This window comes from Schistocerca americana, chromosome 8, assembly GCF_021461395.2.
Source record: "Schistocerca americana isolate TAMUIC-IGC-003095 chromosome 8, iqSchAmer2.1, whole genome shotgun sequence".
Lineage (NCBI taxonomy): Eukaryota > Metazoa > Arthropoda > Insecta > Orthoptera > Acrididae > Schistocerca > Schistocerca americana.
Window position 1 is genome coordinate 50,910,597 of NC_060126.1, and position 20,865 is coordinate 50,931,461.

At 40.2% G+C, this 20,865-nt stretch overlaps 1 protein-coding gene across 1 annotated transcript in view; it reads left to right on the forward strand.

Annotated features, from left to right (window-relative positions):
- Positions 1 to 1,626: 1,626 nt before the first annotated feature.
- Positions 1,627 to 20,865, forward strand: part of LOC124545113 — a 72,928-nt gene continuing 53,689 nt past the window's right edge. Inside the window, exon 1 of the mRNA XM_047123930.1 lies at positions 1,627 to 2,072. Coding sequence (XP_046979886.1) covers positions 1,764 to 2,072 — 309 coding nt within the window. The 5' untranslated portion in view covers positions 1,627 to 1,763. The remainder of the gene's footprint in view (positions 2,073 to 20,865) is intronic.

Here is a 20,865-nt window from a genome sequence, read left to right on the forward strand (position 1 = left end):
ACGAGCAACTAGTTTCCTTCCGTGGTAAATGCTCATTTGTGGTCTACATGCCAAAGAAGCCTAGTAAATACAGTTTAAAAATAATGTTCTTGTGTGATGCAACGACCAGTTACTTTTATTAAGGATATATGTACACTGGAAAAGGCTCTGATGGCGATACTTTGCCGGACAGTGATAAGAAACTGATGATACCAACGCAGTCTCTGTTGCGATTGTGTAAACCAATCTATGGCAGTAATCACAACATTACTGCTGCCAAGTGGTTCAGCTCAATACAGGCTGTAGAAGAGTTAGAAAAGAGGATCGACTTTTGTTGGAACTCTAAAAAAAGAATAAGAGAGAGATTCCGCAGGCCTTACAGCCAAATAAGCATAGGCCAGTTGGTTCGTCTTCGTACGATTTGACGCAAGACACCACTCTGTTGTCGCATCTGTCAAAGACAAACAAAGCAGTTCTTCTTGTGTATCCCATTTATCGTAGCCCCGCTGTGGATTTCACTTCCCAGAAACCAGAAATAATATCATACTACAACGCTACTAAAGGAGGTGTCGATGAGCTGGACAAAAAGTACTCCATGTACTCCTGCAGTCGAAGAACTCGACGTTGGCCGATGTGTTTATTGTACCGTTTGGACATCAGCACAGTAAATGCGTATGTTCTTCAAAAGAGTGGATCAGATGAAGCTCCTGTCGACAGAGGTACCTTCCTGAAAGAGCTGGCCCGTAGTCTTGTGCTGAAACATATGCAAAAGCGGGCTCAGAACCCACGACTTCCGCAGGAGTTAACGACTAATGACCCACAGGATTTTAGGTCCCATTGCTCCGACAGAAGAAGCAGTGGAAACAGAATTAGGTCCGAGGGTTAGGAAAACGTACAGAATCTGCCCAGCCAGCAAGAAAAGGCAGACTTCACATGTTTGCTATATCTGCAAGAGACCAATAAGCGTGCAGTGCTGTTCCCAGGTCTGCAAGCACTGTTCTGAAAAATTGTGATTTAGAGGGCTCTGATTTTCCATGAGGTATTTTTTCACATTGAGAACGCTACATTTTTTGTTCCATTAGTTCTTCAAGAAGAAATACAAAATCTATCGAAGCATTAATTTCGTTATTAGCTAATGAAAAACATATAAATGTGTTAGTTTATGAGATCTGAATGCCAGTTTATCAATAAGTATTTTATTTTAATCTTTTGTATTTTCATGTTTATTTAAATTGTATTAAAGACTCTGCTATATGCAGAACAGAGAATTTCAAAGGGATTCAAATTGTTAACATTACACCCACCTATAATCAAGAGGTCAGATTGACCGCACCACGGTGTTAGTGTCCCATGTTTGATAGTTCGTTGGTTAAAGGCGTTTTAGTTGGAAAGACCACATTGTATTTATTATTAATCATCCTCCGTGGTATAAATATGTTATAAATTTGTGAGGGTCTTTCCCTTCTGTCTTTAGTTTGTCGTCACTGTCGTGGCTTTGACTAGTACCAACGCATGCACGACATCACGAAAAACGAACAAGGTAAGCCAGGGCTGCCAACATACTTTTTGTCGACCAGGGTACTCCGAACGCCCGGCGATGGTCGGCGCACAGATGGAGGCGCCCTCCCGCGCACGCGCACTGCATGCGGCGAAGACTGCGACCACGCTGCAGCTGCACTTTCACCGTACGCTGGAGATCAATACGTAACAGCGCGTTTTTATACTCGCTTGGAGGACAGAAGTGAAAGGCTTGACAAGGAGGTGATACAAGCCGCGCTTAGAACATGTCTGCCCAGAAATCGGCACCGAAGCCGCAGAAAAAGACGAAGGAAATGGAGTACGAGGAGAAGCTGAAATTGCTCGACGCAGAACTGATGTCCTTTTATCAGTACTGCAAACAGGCCGGGTTTACACCAGCGGAAATGGATATTATTTGTGCACCGCTGGTCGCATCGCTCAGAAAGCATTTTCTCAAAAAAGTTGCTAAAGTAGTAAGCAGCATAGTGATTGTAGCCGCAGTTCTGTACGGATTCCTACAGATAGAAGTCGTAAACAACCACGCCTCCGCTCTCGGCCGACTCCTACTAATTAAGGTAAGTTTCCATTGTTTTTTGTTGACAAACGAATAGCATTTTAAAAAGAGGCGGGACGGCTATTACAACTTCAAAAATGCTGAAGAGTTTCTTGCGTATACGTTAATGCACTGACCATATGTTAATGTCTTTTTTTTTTCTGTAGCTGTATAATATTTAGCCTTTTCCGTCACGTAACGTATCACTGATAATAGATACCCGTACGTCTTTCATATGAACCAAAAACTATTTTTGTTCAGAAATCTGTGAATAATATTGTAACTTTGTCGTCAAATGCCGTATATATATATACATCCATTATTGTGGGAAAGAATGTCAAACTGGATCTGAGATCTGAGTGATGGTGCCACCCCCTGCCCCTCGCTACAATCCCCCCCCCCCGGAAAAAATAGCTTCGGTGGAGCTATTAGTTATATTTTGACAGTCGGTCTCCTGTAACAGGTTGATTAAAAATTTTGTTCGCATTAATACCAGGGGGAATAGGAAGACGTAAGGCCCACTTTTCTGAAACATACATTGATATTATCCATGTAATTATTTGTACTACAGTTCCGTAAACGTGTAGACCTGTTTCATATTATAGTCCTCGTATTTAAAGACGCCTGGATATCGGTATTTATTACTGCCTCGTGTTAGTTCTCTTCTAAGCATTCAATAATACTGACGTTATTTCCTCGCCAGTGCATTAAGTTTTCTGTAAACTTGAGACTGCTCTCTCCTCACGCGAACTTTTTGCTCCAGTTCTGGCGAGTATAATACAGCTGTTTGTTTATGGTAGTTAGCGCGCTTGACCTGCAGTTGACACTGACTGGGATCGCTGACAAGAAGTGAAATAATAGATACTTCAGCAAAATGTTTCAAACATATAGCCTGAAAATGACATGGAGATAACCTACATCCCGTTATTAACAGATATATATTCTAGCTATAATCTGGGAAACAGCGATGATTAATAACAATTAAACTGATAAACTGCGAATTTGCTTTACTGTTGACACAACAGCGCCAAAACTGTTTTATCATTGCTCGTAAGTGCCATTTAGCGCGAAATTTTGTACTCTGGAAACTGTACGTCCCCTCAAGGAGACAACTTAGGATGCAGATGACGTGTTGAGATTGTTTGTTTACATTTCGCATGTAAATTCTAGTTGTGAAGGCTGCAGACCCACACGATGTAAAAACGGCCCACGTCTGACCCAGACACATTGCTAATGCTAGGTGTGTAAGTCGTTACTTAGACTGGCGCAAGGGCGTACGGTACCGGTACTTAACGATCAGTAGTATAGTTCTTCATTGGGATTATTTAATTGACAAAATGGACACACGTCATTAAAACACACTAGTATGAGGACTGTGGCATTCCTTATAGCGCTGACTGAAAAAGAGGTCCTTTTGTGTACATAGTGGGAGGAGGAAAATTCGAAAGGGTTAGCGGCTCGAGTTTCTCAGTTGAATAAACTTTCCATCCCAATAAGGATAATGCGTTTAAGGTATGAGTACAGTACTCGTAAGAAAGAAAACTCAATATTGTTGTTTACAACATATTTAGGCCTATTTAGATTATCTAATAAAGAACTTTCAGAGATGAGGAGCTGACTAATAAACGGCAACGAATACAAACACTTTGCTTCCAGAAACTCTATACTCTGGGGTGACAATAATCAGCATTATAACCTATATACCGTATATTTTGCGTTAGTAATAAACTCAGTTAATAGAAAAGTCCCTGGGTTTCGTGTTAACAGTCTGGTCTGGAAACCAAGACAACGAAATTATTGTAGCAATGGCACGCGCGCGCACTTCATGTAAATGTAAAGCACCACCCATAGTGCATAGTAAAGCAGCAATATCTCACAGAGAAGTACAATTTCCTGTCATATTTATTTTATCGCAACAGAAACATGTACACCACATAATATGGGTATCTACCATAGAGATGGTATCTTCAAATGTACAGCTGCATAATACACACCAAAATACGTGAAGAAGATTTTGTCTATTATGTATAACTAACACACTTTTTCTGACTTACAGTTTTAGTTATTTGCAATGAAAAATGTTAAATATGGCTCAAATGTAAACCTTGAGCTACAGTCCAAATCAGCGTACTACCAGAATCACTCATTTGTATACATATTCGTTGGCTTCAACTCCCAGCCAGATTGGCATGTTAAAAACTAACCTAGAACTCAAATTGCACTCATATCAGCGTCGCCAAGATTTCAAAGGTGATCACTGTCATGCTCAAATCATGTTTATGAAGGTGATGACTGTCACACTAGTTAGGTTTGAAGCATTTAGTGTCATGCTTGAAGCATTTTGAGAGTGGTGCAATGGGAATGACATGCATCCAGTATCAATTTTGCTGTCTACCCTGCACGCCTTTGTTATTTATTGAGCATCTATTTTATCATACAATGATATGGGATTTGTCATATTTTGGTACAGAAAAAATGAATAAAAGGATCATATGCAGTAACAGTGTTCAATTTGGAAAAAGAGGGAGGGGGCTGGGAGGGAGCGATTCTGGTTCTGGTACTGTGACTTTCCGAAAGGGTGTTTTTGAAATTTAGGCTTTTTAGAATGTTATTTTAATGTTTTTGTGAGCATTTCAAAAGTGTGAATACTAAAATATGTTGGATCAACCACAGTAACATTTTTATCATACCACATCTCAGAATGTACAGTTCTGATTTTTTTTTCATCAGAGGTGATGGTACGGGGTACTGGTGCAAACCATAGCAAATAAAGCACTGTGTAACAGTGTCTGTGAAGAAATCATAAGTCAAATATGCAAAACAGCTGCACTGCTGATTGTCTTAAGTTTGTGAACCCTGTAGTTCAAACTGTGTTCATCTTTTTTACATCTGATTCTCATTCTAGAAACGCAATTTGTTTGTATGCTTAAGAAAAATGTATGTAAGACAGTGTTACTGTCTCCATCTCAGGCCAACTCTGAAAAAAATGAAATGCTTAATTTACACTTTTTAATGTAGAGGCTGCCTCCAGTTTAGAAACTTTGTAGTGACACTAATCAGTGTTCCCTCTAAATGTGAGAAACTGTTAACCTCCCAATCTGTAACTATGGATTGAGAGTATGGTGACCCACCCCTTTCTTGAATGATCACTCTACAACAGATATACGGTACAGCTGTTATGAGAGAAACTTATCCTGAACACATCTGGGGAAAAAAGACTGACTTGTGTAAATAGTGTAAGAAAATGTAAACTGCTAATTTTGCAGCAGCTTTTATCTGAAGCCAATTAGGAAATTTCACAAAATGTAAGATGTGTTGCAGAGTTGCACATGAACAGGTTTAACTGTTCATCAGAAAGCCTTAAGATGAGGGAAAGTAGAATTCTGTGTCATGTGGACTTTTAATGTATGCACAAGAGTGCAAATATATTACTGTGCTTAATGTATGTTTTATTTATTTATTTATTTATTTACATGTCAAGTTCTGTAGGACCAAATTGAGGAGCAAATCTCAAAGGTCATGGAACATGTCAGTACATGAACTTACAACATAAAAGTAATAACAGATAAAAATAAATGTTCATGAACCTGAAAAAAAGTCAGTCCATAAGTTTAAGTAAACACTATCAGCAATACAATAAGAATCGGCTTAATTTTTCAAGGAACTCCCCGACAGAACACAAGGAGTGACCCATGAGGAAACTCTTCAGTTTCAATTTGAAAGCGCGTGGATTACTGCTAAGATTTTTGAATTCGAGTGGCAGCTTATTGAAAATGGATGCAGCAGTATACTGCACACCTTTTTGCACAAGAGTTAAGGAAGTCCGATCCAAATGAAGGTTTGATTTCTGCCTAGTATTAACCGAGTGAAAGCTGCTCATTCTTTGAATAAACTAATACTGGTAACAAGAAACGACAATAAGGAATACACATATCGAGAGGCCAATGTCAAAATACCCAGACTCATGAACAGAGGTCGACAGGAGGTTTGTGAACTCACACCACTTATTGCCTAAACCGCCTGTTTCTGAGCCAAAAATATGCTTCTAGAACGGGAAGAGTTATGTCTTCAGTTATGAAGTTGGAATTAACTTGATAACAGATGGCATATGCCAGTCCTATGCCAAAATCAGGTGAGACATGTTCATGACTCCGTAATGAATTATAATACATGCTATCATAACATTAAAGATGATATGATTGTCTACAATATTATAAACAATTATTGACATTGATAAGGAAAATTGTCAAAACAGGATATAGCATTAGGCAAGGTGATAGTTAAGGAAGTCGGCCATGACCTTATGGCAACTTGGGAAAACAGTGGAAAACCCAGGTCAGGGTGATCAGATGGAGTACAGACCCCCCCTCCCCTTCCCCCCCCTCACCAACTCCATGTGGATGTGACTCTCTGCATTAACACCATCTTAGCCATCTTGCCTGGGACATGATTTGCCAAGAAAGCTACAAGGGGATTTAAACAGGCAAAAGAAATATATTCAGTAAAATATGTAGATACAAAAAGTTGTTTTAGTATACGTCTGAAAAATACATTATATAACACTGCCCCCCCCCCCCAAAAAAAAAAAAAAAAAAAAGATTACACAAATGCCTGTCAACATTATATCCATCACAGCTAACCTTGCAACAGATCGCTTTTCTGTGAAGACACATTTGATTGCATCTGAAACAGAAAAACAAGAAACCAGTAGCTGGAACATTCTTGTGCAAAAACACATGGCATAGGGGGTACACACATTAACAGATTAAAAAATGCTCAACAATAATTGAGGGCCTAGTGTTTCAGTAAGTTAACATTTGTTTACAATGTAGAAATGATTTTAACCTTGCTATAATGGCCATTTTCTTCTCAGCCTCTTCACATATGTACACAACAAATTATAAAGAACACCACTTAAGTGGCTCACATATCTTTGAACAAGAGTTGTTTTTCCTCACTCAGTATGGAGAAGGGACCATAGTTGTGAATGTTACAGCTATGGTAATCAGTACTACTTTGTGTACCTCAAAAATTAGCACTAGTTTTCAGCATATGTTTGTATATGTATAGAGAAGGTGCCATAAGTCCACACAACTTTTGAAGTAGGAGCTTGCAGCAGCTCTTGTAGAGCCCTTATCTGTAAAGTAAAAATTTCACTTAATCAGATTGCAGTTTTATGCCAAAAAACTGTACCATAAGCCACAAGGGACTGGAAGTAAGACATTCGAAGACCTTCTGAAGAACATGACTTGGAAATGATTCTCAGAGTAAAACGTGCACCACTGAGTTTCTGGGAGAGTCCTGTTACATGGTCTTTCCAGAATGTCTTGATCAAACAGATTCCTAAAAATGTTGTACATTGTACCCTTCCCAACTCATTTCCACCCAGTACCAACTGGAGATCATGGTTTCAATTTATGTTTCCAAACTGAATGTAATTTGTTTTAATCACATTAAGGATCAGCCTGTTAGCATTGAACCATGAATGCAAGGACTTGATGACTTGATCAATTGTTGTAGGCAGCAATTCCTTATCACTCACTATTACACTAGAGTCATCTGCAGATGTGATCATAGCTGCATTTGCTGAGATATATATGTCATTCACAAGGGGGCTTAAAACATTATACTGCTGTAAACATATTTAGTCTTTCTTTGCATAAGACACTAATCTGATTTTATGATTAGAATGAGCTGAAGTGATTTCCACAACCTGCAATCTATTTTACAAATATGATTGAAACTACTTGTTTTCTATTCTTTTTATCCCATTGCTACTGAATTATACTAAAGAATTTCATGACTCATGACACTCGAAGCTTTATAAAGATTTAAGGTAACTGCCACATCACTACAGTTGTTAATTAGGTTTCTAGTTATTTCGTCTGTGTAATCCATTATTGCTGTGTTTGTACTTCTATCAGTTCAAAAGCCATGTGGATCACTATTCACTAGCTTGTGGTCATTTAAGTATTTATTGCTTCATTAATCACAGACCTTAGATCTTCATGCGGAGTGCCAAGCCATCATTGTCCAGGTTGTCCTACTAGCCATTTACCATTTACTCTCAAACTAAAACCTGTCTTTGCCACAGTTGTGATTTTGCTGTAAGAATGCAGCATGCAACTGAGCATATTACTGATTAGAATACTTTTGAACTGAGCCTGCTTGGAGTCTTCCAGTCACAGAGTACACCAGCCACAGAATGCCATTTGAACCATATGCTGCTCAAGTGGTTAGAGCTTTCTGCATCGAGATTTACATCAGCAACAGTTATTGATCCAAGGCTTGGAATTGACATTGCAGGTTAGTCTAACCCTCAGAGGCCAATGTCACATCAGTAGCAGGCAATAACCTCAAGGGTGCTGTTTTCTGCAGATCTCTTGTGACTATCTCCATGACCATTATGAAGAGGAGAGGTGAGAGAGCAGATCTCAGATGTTCTCAACTACAGAAACAGAAAAAAAACTGTTCAATAGTCCAGCAGCTGATTGTATCTGGCTATCAGGGTCATAGTAGAGCTGTATGGCTTACCTTACTGGTTCTTTAGATAATCCACACTCTTGCAAATCCACTCCTGTAGCACTCAAAGGCCTTTTTGGGGTCAAGGAAGAGAAGGTGTAGGTGCCTCTGAGTTCACATGATGTTTTTCAATTAGCAAGTGAGCACCATGGATAGCTCTGTTATCCCACAGTCCTTCACAAATCCACACTGACTATTGGTGAGACTGATAATTTTTTTGATTCTTTTATCAGTGATACATTCAATGACATTCACTGTGTGTGACAGAAGACATATCGGGTGACAGCTGCTACATTCAGATGGGCTGCCCTTCTCTGAAATTGAAACTGTTTTACTACATGTCCAGTCAGCTTGAATCCTTCCCTCTTCAATAGTTTTGTTGAAGAAATCAGCCATCCAGATGAATCTGTGTCTTTTGATTTCCACAGATCTGCAAGTAGGTCATCTGGTGTCATTGCCTTTTCATTTTATGCATTGCTCAGCACATCCATATCTGGTATCTTCCTGTAAAAGTGTTGACACTGGAAGTGGAGCATGTGGAAACTCCCCATTGTAAATTTTCTCAAAGTATTGCCTCCCTTGCTTGCTCTACCACTTTGTCTGAAGTTGGGTTTGATGCAACTCTCTATGCTAGTCTGCCCTCTAAAAGATTTTCATGTCTGCATAATCATTCAACCCCCCACCCCCCCCTTCCTCAACTTCCTTTCATCACCGAATTAACTATTCCTTTATGCTTCTTATGTCATATCAACTGACCCCTTCTTTCAATCAAATTGTGCCACAAAGCTTTTTTTCTCTAATTATATTCATTACATCCTCATTAAGTATCCAGTCTAGCAAAGAAATCTTCAGAATTCTTCTGTACTACAACAGTTCTTTACCACACTGGAGTCTTAGGATTTCTGCAGGGTATTGTTTTTTGGTCGACTGCACTGCCATCACTGTTTCATCTTCTAGTGTTTCCTTTTTATCTTCCACTTTATTTCTTTTGTCTATGTCAGTTAGTTGTTACCTAGTGCTCCCTTTGAAATTATTGTCAACCTGTGTTGTTTCACATTATCCAGGTCCCATCTTCTTTGTTTCCTACTATTCTGCAATTTTTCCACTTTAATCTACATTTTGTCACCAATAAATTGTGGCCAGGATCTATATCTCTTCCTAAAAATGTTTTTGAATCTTTCATAGGTTGTATAAACCATCCATCCTTTCATTAGTTTTATCACAGAGAACCTTCAAAGATGTGAAATGAGTCAAGGCATATGTTAATATGAGACAAAGGCATCATAGATACTGAATTATCTGTACTGCATTGACAACAAGACAATGACTATACTCTTAATACTAAAAATGATTAAGCCATATAAATGTTATTGAGTAAATTAGTAGGAAAGATGCTACTTCGAAAAAAGCTGCTACTGCTTCGCTTTTACCATATATATGCTGTCGATCTGTTATTAGTAGTGTGGTGTCACCGCCAGACACCACACTTGCTAAGTGGTAGCTTTAAATCGGCCGCGGTCCATTAGTACATGTCGGACCCGCGTGTCGCCACTGTCGGTGATCGCAGACCGAGCGCCACCACACGGCAGGTCTCGAGAGACTTACTAGCACTCGCCCCAGTTGTACGGACGACTTTGCTAGCGACTACACTGACAAAGCCTTTCTCTCATTTGCCGAGAGATAGTTAGAATAGCCTTCAGCTAAGTCCATGGCTACGACCTAGCAAGGCGCCATTAACCATTTCTAGAGAGTGTCTCACTTGTATCATCAAGAACGCTGTATACAAATGATGGATTAAAGTTAAGTATTCCAGCAGCTACGTACTTTTCTTTATAGCATTCATTACGTATCCTGTTTCAGACCTCACGCCATCCTGTGTGAGCTTATAGCGTGCATTTCGGTCTCCTCAAACCACACTGTGTCGGCACTTCTGTTGACACATCAAGTAGATTCATATTTACTTGATGAAGATCGTATGTTTCAAAGAAAATAGTATTTACAGTTGCAAATACTAAGTTCTATGTTTAGCACATTATTACTTATCACTTAGCATTATAACAAGCATTGCTACTTGCTGTGTTGCTAACATAACCTTTCAATCCCTGAATGTAGTGATTCAGGTAATTTGTAGTAAGAGCTGATAATGGAATGTTTTTAATTTTTTCTTTTGGCTTCTGGTACCTTGTGTCTCTACAATATGTTGAACTCCTTTAACGATTTTTAAACCAAATAATAGCCATGATTAAATTGTACTCTATGCAAAATTCTAACAGGCAGATTCCTCTTTCATTCCTTTCTCCCAGTCAATGTTCCTCTAATCTCATACTTGTTTCTCTTTCTTTTCCTACTGTCGAATTCCAGTACTCCACATAATTAAATTTTTGCATTCCTTCATGTACTGAATAATTTCTTTCATGTATACATACAATTTATCAATCTTCTCATCTGCTGAGGTTGTAAGCATTTACAGGGAGTTCAGAAATTACTGTTACAAACTTCTAGAATGGAGTAAGTGCCTATTATTTTGAATAGGAACCTATGTCTGGAAACTTACCATTTCTGTTCAATAACAGTTTCAGTTCAGATGCTTAACTTGTCCACTTCTGGCTGAGGAATTGAATTAGCCGTGACTCGTACAATTCTTGGGTAATGATTCAAAAGGGAACATAATGAAACATCTGTTTATCACATAAGCACATTTGTTTGTATTAATATGCAAAAATTGTGAGTTTAGATTGTTTCAAAACAAAAAAGAACCCAGCATACTGTACATTCAGAACATTGCTGATGCAGTACAACAGTGGCTCGATGTGGCAACCAACAACACTTTTACACACACTGTACCTATGAAGCATGTTCTGGGACACACTCTCCATCCCACCTGGTGTCTCTTGGATTTCTAATGTAGCAGCCAGAACTCTTGCCAGCAGGTCTTCCTCTGTCTCTATGGGAGTCTCATAAACTTAACTCGCAGCAAGGCATACATTAGTGACATCAGGTGACCATCTGATGTTGTACAAGTCATGCTGTCTACCCTATTGCATACCAGGACTAGCAGCTCTGAGACTTCTCTCTTTCCCTCAGCAGATGTGGATGTGTTACACATCTGAACTGAAACCGTAATAAAACAGAAACAGTACTTTTCTGGACATAGGTTCCTAATCAAAATATTATGTACCCACTTGCCTCTAAAAGTCATAGAAGTTGGTAACCAGAATTTACCCACACCCTGTATGCCTGTACTATTCTAGGAAGTCATTGTTTGGGTCTGTACTGACTATGATGATCTGTTCATTATGCTGTTTAGTTTTTTTTACCCACATACCTAATTTCTTGTTGATAGGTAATCTGAAATACACCATACAGTTAAATATCTAAAGTAATCTTAGTTATGGTATCCAACACAGGCTGTTTGCTTCTTTAATAGTTATTCTTGGCTTCCCATTCCCATATATTCTGTCTGTCATTACTCGTTCCTTACTGGACATCTGCATGCTCTGCCACACACTCCTGCTCACATTTTTCAAATATCGCCATTGCCACCATTTCACTGTTTATTTCCTTATCATATACATAGACCAAGAATCTGCTGAAATAAAATCAAATTTTTTCATCACACCCTTTCATTTACTTTGCTAGATGGTAGACTTCTAGTTCTGAAAGCAGTTCTTTTTTGTGATTATAATTTTTTTTCATTTTATTTATTTTTTATTTTCTTAAGAAGTGTTTGAGGCATGTGTGATACTGGCACAGAGTAAAAACTTTGTTTCTATTAAAACAATGTCCAGGGTTAATTGCACCTGATCATCACTTTGAAAAATATCATTGTCATATTTTACGTGGCAGTGGGTTGCGAATAGGTACGTACAACATTGAATCTAGACCAATTGTTCATACCCTGTTGAGAAGTATGTGACTAAATACTGACCTAACATCACATGCTGTCCATTTCTGGACAAACTGCAGCAAAAATTAGTATTTTTCTCATAGGATTATATTCAGTAATATTATTTTCATTATAAAGTTGCTGTTGTGTGTTAAGACACTTGGCAAGAAATCAATGTTCCTGTGAAGGTGTTTCCACTATGTAGAGCAGATTGATGAGTAATCTGCTAAATTTTTTGATGAAAAAAATTCTCACTATTAAAAAAATAATCACAGGATATTGTACTATTCATCTCTGCCTACCACTTTTGAGCATTCAGTTAGTGACTGATACAGTGACACCTGTGGCAAATCTTGAGGTCTGGAAAAAGGAGTTTGATGACTTTGATTCTTTGACTTCTATAAACAGACTTTTGTGATGTTCCAATTTCTTCATTCTTATAAGCTGATTGTGTTACACATAACCTAACAACAAGCTGTTGTGTCTTCCGAAAGTTGTTGCAGCTATTTTAGCCACTTTGCTGATCTGATCTCAACAGATTCCTGATACTCTTAAATCAACTGAGGCTTACCCTAGACATTTCTCATTTTACCCAATGAGTCTTACATAGTTTCACTTCAATGTTTTCAATCCATAAAATCCTCGAGAGAACACCAGGAATCAAACATAATAAATTTATCTCTATAACAAATGACACTCCACAGCTGGATAATGGAGGCAATCTGGAGTACAGTGGAAAAGACTTCATAACAAACCAAAAATAGAACTTAGGATATTTTACTACAACATTAATGTGGAGATTGTTTTGGAAGCTGAGTGGGTTTAATTTCCCACTATTATTATTATGTTATTTTAAAGCTTGTGCAAGCACAAATAAAATTTGGCAGTTTAACGATAATTAATTTTTGATGCAGCCTACAAAATTAATTTCTTACTTCTATTTCTGTCAGTTAATATATAATTTGACTCACTCCCCTCCCCTGGACCCCCTTTTGTGTGTAGCAGTCTAAAGACCATGATAAATGAAAGACTAAATGTGTTAAAATGAATCAAGATTCAGTGTTCAGTACACAATGGAAACAAGAGTAGAGATCCCCATGAGAGAGCTCCTCATCATCAATAAAGTGTAGTGGAAAAAATTTCATGCTCTTTAAGAAATTACAAACACTATTAATAAAATTTTGGAAACACTTACAGTAACACTTCTTTTCCATGAGTCTTCTGACTTGTCCGATGTGGCTCGCTACAATTTCCTCTCCTGTACTAAACTCTCAATTTTAGAGTAGCACTTATATTGAATGTCCTCAATTACTTTTGAGACTATTGGATGCTAGAACTTGCCTTAAGGAGGCAAAATTGTTAGTACTGAAAAAACACAAACTAAAGTACAAGAATCTATCCTTGCTTTAGGAATTATCAGTTCCTTACTTGGGATGAAAAGAATGTGGCTTATGAAAGGTCAGAAAGGAAGTGCAGGTTTTTCAGGCCCTGGGATAGCATTCAGTTTTATTTTAGCAGATGTCTTGTAGGCCCATCACAAAGTGTAGGATGCACAGTACCAGATTCAAAGAAACCCCACCTCATCATAATAAAATTCATGTCCTCTCTGGAACATTCCAAAGTCTTTGGGCCAAAGAAGAAATTAGCAAAATCAGGAGTGATCAGGCATGAGGACCTCACATTTGAAATAGTGAAAGCATTGAAGAGCACAATTTATCATTTTCGATTGCAGAATGTGTGAACCAGAAATGGCATGATAATTGTAGAGACACATATGGAAAATCACTGTGAGCAACTACACAGAACTTAGAAACCTAAGTTGTGTAAGGCCAAAGTGATCTTCATAAATAAACATTTTATTTTGTAGTATTTTCCTTGAAAACTTTCTGTTAACATCATTTGTTTCTTTAGGTTTATGTTTGCAGTTTTTGTTCAATTTTCATACCTACAGTACCAATATAATCATTATTTCACTATTACTGCAATAGTCTCACAGGATTTTGATTCATACAATTAATATACTGCCAAATTAAATTTTTATTCATTAGTGACATAACCTTAGATATGCTGTTTTCTCTGCTGCTCTCACTGTTTCCTTTTAGGTTATCATTTTAGTATACTCTGTTGCTCATCATCGGTATAATCACTCTTTTATTACCATTGTATCATAGACTACTCATCTTGTTACTGTGTTTTATCAGTCTGTAAACTCGCACAACTTCACCTTTCATGCTCTGTGCCAGACAAGTGTACTTGACATTGAACCTCCTACTTCCTCTGGCCTCATTCTCTTTCTGTCTGTCTTTTACAACTCCATGCTCCTTCCCTCACATTCAAAAAAGTAGTCTCCAGCTGACTCCATGTCAGCTTTCCCTCCTACCAGCTATCTAATAACAGAAATGGCCCGTAATAGCTCTACTCTACACATCACACACGCTAATGTGCATTCTGTACCAGCCAACTTGACTGAGTTCTGGTACATATTTCATGACCTTGATTTTCATGTTGTACTCTCATCAGAGACATTGCTGAGGCTGAGTAGCCCTTCTAGTTTGGTAAGCCTTGACAATTACATTTTTCCGAGACATGACAGATGTGACAGATGAGGGGATGGTGTGGGAAAAATTTGCATGTAAATATGCTTATGTACAAGCAAATTTGTTCCCCAAGATGGTTCTCACACCTAAAATAGAGAATAAACAGCCAAATTCATGTTCATTGAGATTAAACTACTCAATAGAAAGTCTCTCCTCTGTGTAATATACAGTCTACCTAAAGTTGGACAACTTTGAATCTGCACTCTCAACTCTTGAATATTTGTATGAACATGTAATTGTAACTGGAGAAATCAAGAGAGTCAGCTTGAGCTAATTCATCATGCAGCAGGCACTCATAACATTCATCAATACGTTCACAACCAAATCTGCAAATACAGTAATTTGCACTGATCAGATCTTTTTGCCTGTCTTATCTGTTCATGATGTTATAGTCACGACTTACTGTAGAGATGTAGCACATAGGACATAAAAACGGCAGCTAAAGCAACTATGCAACTGAGTTGGTCAGTCTGTGAGGAATGCAAAGCTCAGATATGCCTACCCATTTCCTGAGCACTTTCACAGATCTGCCATCCTAGTGAAAAACCTACAAGGTCTAGGAATACACAAACCCAAATCTGGAGCTGAACCTCTAGTTGCTATTGAGAATCTAATTGTGTATTTTGCCACACTTTACTTGACCAATGCACATGGGTACAACCCATCCATTCTTTTAAAGTATCAGTGGTCAGCGTGAATCCTCTGTGGTCTGTAAATCAATTTGCGAATTTGTTGGGCAGCTGCAGGACATGATAATACAGGGTGCATCAAAAAGAATCATCCAATTTGGCACATCTATATTTCTGAAACTAATAAACATACACAATGAATTTTGTTTTTTGATGAACAGGAAACTCAGTTTTTTCATACCTTTTCATAGGTGTTCAATGTGCCATCCTTTGAGGTGCACAACATATGTCAATGTGGTATTTAAATTGTTCCCAAACTGCAGTGAGCATGTCTTGAGTTACAGCTTCCACAGCTGCTGTTGTGTGATGTCTCAATTCATTCATTGTCCCCCCCCCCCCCCCCCCCCCCCCCCACACACACACACACACCGCCTGTGGGTCCGCGGGCTAGAATAGGCCTGAGGTATTCTTGCTTGTCGTAAGAGGAGACTAAAAGGAGTCTCACACGTTTTGGCCTTTGTGATAGTCCCCCATCAGGTTTGACCTCCATTCTTCTAAATTTTCCCAAATAGCCAGCCAATTGGGGCACCTTACATGGTGCATCATGTCCATCATGCCCTAAGACCTCGCATCCTTTATCACTGTGGATCTGCACTTCTGCTCATTCTCCAGCTGTTGGGTGAGGTCACCCTCCTGGGTGCATTTTCCTGTATCCACTGTGCAGTAGCGTTTTCTGCTCTGACGATAATAATGGATTTGTTTGCACCTGATATTCAGCATGGTAGCCAGTCCGTTGTGGTGGGGCCACCATGTATCCTGTTGGTTGTAGCACTCTGACTACACAGGGATCACTCTGCTGTTGCCTGCACTGTTAACTACCCATGTATGCCAAGTAACAAATGCCCATCACCCTGGGGCATCAGGACTCCGAGGAATGGCCATCCTCCAGGTGCCCTCTGCTGCGGCTGGGTGGTGCCCTTGGGGAGGACTCCTGGTCAGAGTGGGTGGCATCAGGGTGGATGACACGCAATGAAGCGTATCTCATCTCTTGCTGGTGGTCCAACACCAGCAGTCTCTAAGTGGTAGAGGTCTAACTACAATGCGGAGAAGTATGACCCCAAATGATTCCCTTCCCTGCCCACACCATGGGAGCAACGCCAGGCTAAGAATGGTAGTGAATCTTATTCCACCCAGTACCTCGTATGTCAGAGAGCTGATGAGGCATCCTTCATGTTGATAAAGCTTCTGTTTTTTTGTGGAGCAGTTAGAGGACAAGTTTAAGGAGGTGGAGGGACTGTCCAAAATGCTATCAGGGTCAGTCCTGATAAAAACAGTATACTCGGCCCAGTCACAGGCACTACTTGCCTGTGACAAGCTGGGGCATGTTTCTGTTTCCCTCACATCCCATAAGAGCTTAAATATGGTCCAGGGTATTACATTTCACAGGGATCTTCTTTTGCAGGCTGATGACAAGCTGCATGGCAACTTAGAGTGATGAGGAGTCCATTTCATCCAGTGTGTACTTAGGAGTCCAAAGGATACTCAGGTAGCCACCAGTGCCTTCATCATGTCCTTTGAGGGTGACTCATTACCCAAGAAAGTCGGTATACCAGTGTGATGTCAAGCCATATATCACTCCCCAAATGCGGTGCTTTAGGTGCTGGAAGTTAAGACATATGTCTTCCCGCTGTACGTCCAGTGTCACATGTCGTGGCTGTGGATGTCCATCACATCCCAATACTTCATGTGCCCTCATCTGTGTCAACCACCATTCTGCTTGCTCACCAGACTGCAGTATTCTTCAGAAGGAATGGAAAATCATGGAATAAAAGACCTGGCACCAACTGACCTACACTGAGGCTAAGAGGAAATTTGACCACGTACATCCTGTACCTCTGACATCTTATTACGCCAGTGCTACAAGAACAGTTCTAGCCCCATCTGTTCAGTCAATTCCAGTTGGCTCTCAGAGCTGTAAGACTGCACCTGCCCTCTTGATGGTGGAGGGCACTTCCCTCCCTGTTGCTCCCACACCACCTACCTCAGGAGCACTGGCCCATCCCCCCCCCCCCCCCCCCCCCCTCAACCATTCGGGACATCAGTCCCCACTTCTCAGCCGGAGAAGTGCAAGTCTTCTTCGGCTCCTCTCACTAGGAAGGGGTCCTTTCATACCTCCCTTCCCAGGTTTCTACTAGTGGGAAAGATAACACTCACCAATGGTTGAAGTGCCCAAACTGGTCGTAGGGCTTCACGACCCTTCTCAGTCCTGGAGACTGAATCAAAGAAGCCCTCCAGCCAGAGAGACCCAAGGAGCAGCGAGAGAAATCCAAAAAGAAGACCCCCCCCCCCCCCCCCCCCAAGAACAACGAAATTGTGGCACCCACACCACTGCTACCTACAGGCTTTGTGTCTGAGGATGTGGTAGAGATTCTTGCGTCTGCTGAGGACCTAGATATCGTCGGACCCTCAGACACAATGGATCAAGACTGCTCAGGAAGTAAGTCGGTGGCAGCAGGTGACCCTGAGGCTTAAACTGCCTCATATTACTATAAGAACCATAGCGAATATAATAGTGTGCCAGGTGGAGTTTGCGTCTATGCTCTGAACTTGCTACGTAGTGAACCTGTGTCCCTTCACACTCCTCTTGGAGCTGTGGCTGTCAGGATAAGGATGACACTGGAAATAACTGTCTGCAACATATATCTTCTTCCAGATGGTGTGGTACCCCTGAACGTCTTGGCTGCACTGATTCATCAACTCCCCCTAAACCTTTCCTACTTTTGGGAGATTTTAACACCCATAACGCCTTGTGGGGTGGCATCATGCTTACTGGCTGAGGTAGACAGGTTGAAAATTTACTGTCTCAGTTCGACCTCTGCCTCCTAAATACTGGGGATTCCACACATTTCAGTGTGGTTCATGGCACTTATTTAGCCATTTATTTATCACTTTGCAGCCAAGGACTTCTTCCATCTGTCCACTGGAGAGTCCACGACGACTTGTGTGGTAATGACAACTTTCCCATCTTCCTGTCACTCCCCTGGCATCATGCCCACAGGTGCCTGCCCAGATGGGCTCTAAACAAGGCAGACTGGGAAGCTTTCACCCCTGCTGTCACCACTAAATCTCCCCCACATGGTACCATCAATGTAGTGGTTGAGCAGATCACTAGAACAATCGTTTCTGCGGCGGAAAACGTGACCTTTCTTCCTTAGGGTTCCCCTGGCGTGACCGTACCTTGATGGTGGCCAGAAATTGCTGAGGCCATTAAAGAGCGTGGGTGGGCTCTACAGTGACATAAGCGGCATGATTCCCTAGAGCAAGTAATAGCTTTTAAACAGCTCTGTGCCCGGGATCACCAGTTTATAAAAAGATGGAAACAAGAGTGTTTGGAGAGGTACGTCTCGACCATTGGGTGCCTTCCAAAGTCTGGTCGAAAATCAGATGTGTTTTTGGGTACCAGACCCCAACAGGTGTCCCTGGCATTACCATCAATGGAGTGTTATCTACTGACACAAATGCAATTGCTGAATACTATGCTCGATCCTGTGTGGCAGAGAATTACCCCCAGCCTTTTGCACTCTCAAGCGGCAAATAGAAGGGAAGTCCTCTCATTCACTACAGGCTACAGTGAGCCCTATAACGCCCCATTTACAGAGTGGGAGCTCCTCAGTGCCCTTGCACATTGCCCCACACAGCTACTGGGCCATATTGGATCCATAGTCAGATGATTAAACAGCTTTCGTCTGACTACAAGCGACATCTCCTCGTCATCTTCAACTGGGTGTTGAGTGATCGCGTCTTTCCATCGCAATGGCGGGAGAGCACCATTGTTCCAGTGCTCAAACCTGATAAAAACCTGCTTGATGTGGATAGCTATTGGCTCATCAGCCTCACCAACATTCTTTATAAGCTGCTAGAACGTATGGTGTGTCGGTGGTTGGGTTGGGTCATGGAGTCACGTGGCCTACTGGCTCCATGCCAGGACAGTTTCCATCAGGGTTGCTCTACCACTGATAATCTTGTGTCCCTAGAGTCTGCCATCTGAACAGCTTTTTCCAGATGCCCATACCTAGTTGCCATCTTTTTTGATTAATGAAAAGCTGACGATATGACATGGCAACAAAATATCCTTGCCACATTGTATGAGTGGGGTCTCTGGGGCTGCTCCTGATTTTTTAATGTAAAAAATCTCGCTATCAGTTTTGAGTATTAGCCATGTTTCTGGACCTAGTATTTATGAGCCCCACTATTTTTAAGGATTGTTTCAAACTCTGAGACACTGTTGCAAATGTTTCATAGATTGGTCATTTGAATTCTAATCTTCTCAACTGTGAGCCCATTTCTTTTGCTCTAACATGAATGCTTTGGTCTCTTACAACTGTTATCATCTAGACTGATGTGTGGTATTCCTCTTACCCATTCAGGGAGGACCATACAGCTCTCAGCCCAATAGCACATGCCCAGGAAGTGGCACAGAACCTTCAAAGTTTCTGGTTCAAGCCATCTATGCATTTCAGCTTTGTTTATTTGTGTTCCACAGGTCCCATCAAGGAAGAGAACCTTCAAGGACGTGGAATGGGTCAAGTTTTACATGAACAGAAGGCAAAGAAATCATTGAAATCTAATCTTTAAAGTGCATTAGCAATTTACTGTCTCAGTACACTGCTTAAAGCTACTCATACTTGTGCCAACTAAAGTTAATAATTGAAATTAAAAACTGCTGTCTCCTCAGTTACAGTAGGATATTGCTGTTCACCCACTATTGATAGCTTAATATTACTTGATTGCAATAGTATTGTACAAAATAATAAACTCTTTACCTATCTCTTTAACTACTGACCCTGTTTAAAGTACATTACTTCTTATCATACAGGATTAAAATGCACACTGCCATTTGCCACATAACTAGAACAACTTTCTAAACCTTGAATCTAAATACTCAAATATTTTCTAGAAAGAGTGGCTGATGAGGCATGTTTTTAGTTTTCTTTAAACTGGTAGTGATACCCAATTTCTTTTTTATATTAGAGTGTATCCAGCTCTAAGGGTAGGGAACAGATGAAACCAACTTGGTTTGTTTTCACTCACCAAACCCCTATCCCCAGCTTAGACCGTGGATATACTCTTCTTCAGACAGGTAAAAAATCTTATCTACAGAGTAAACACAAGAGACAAATC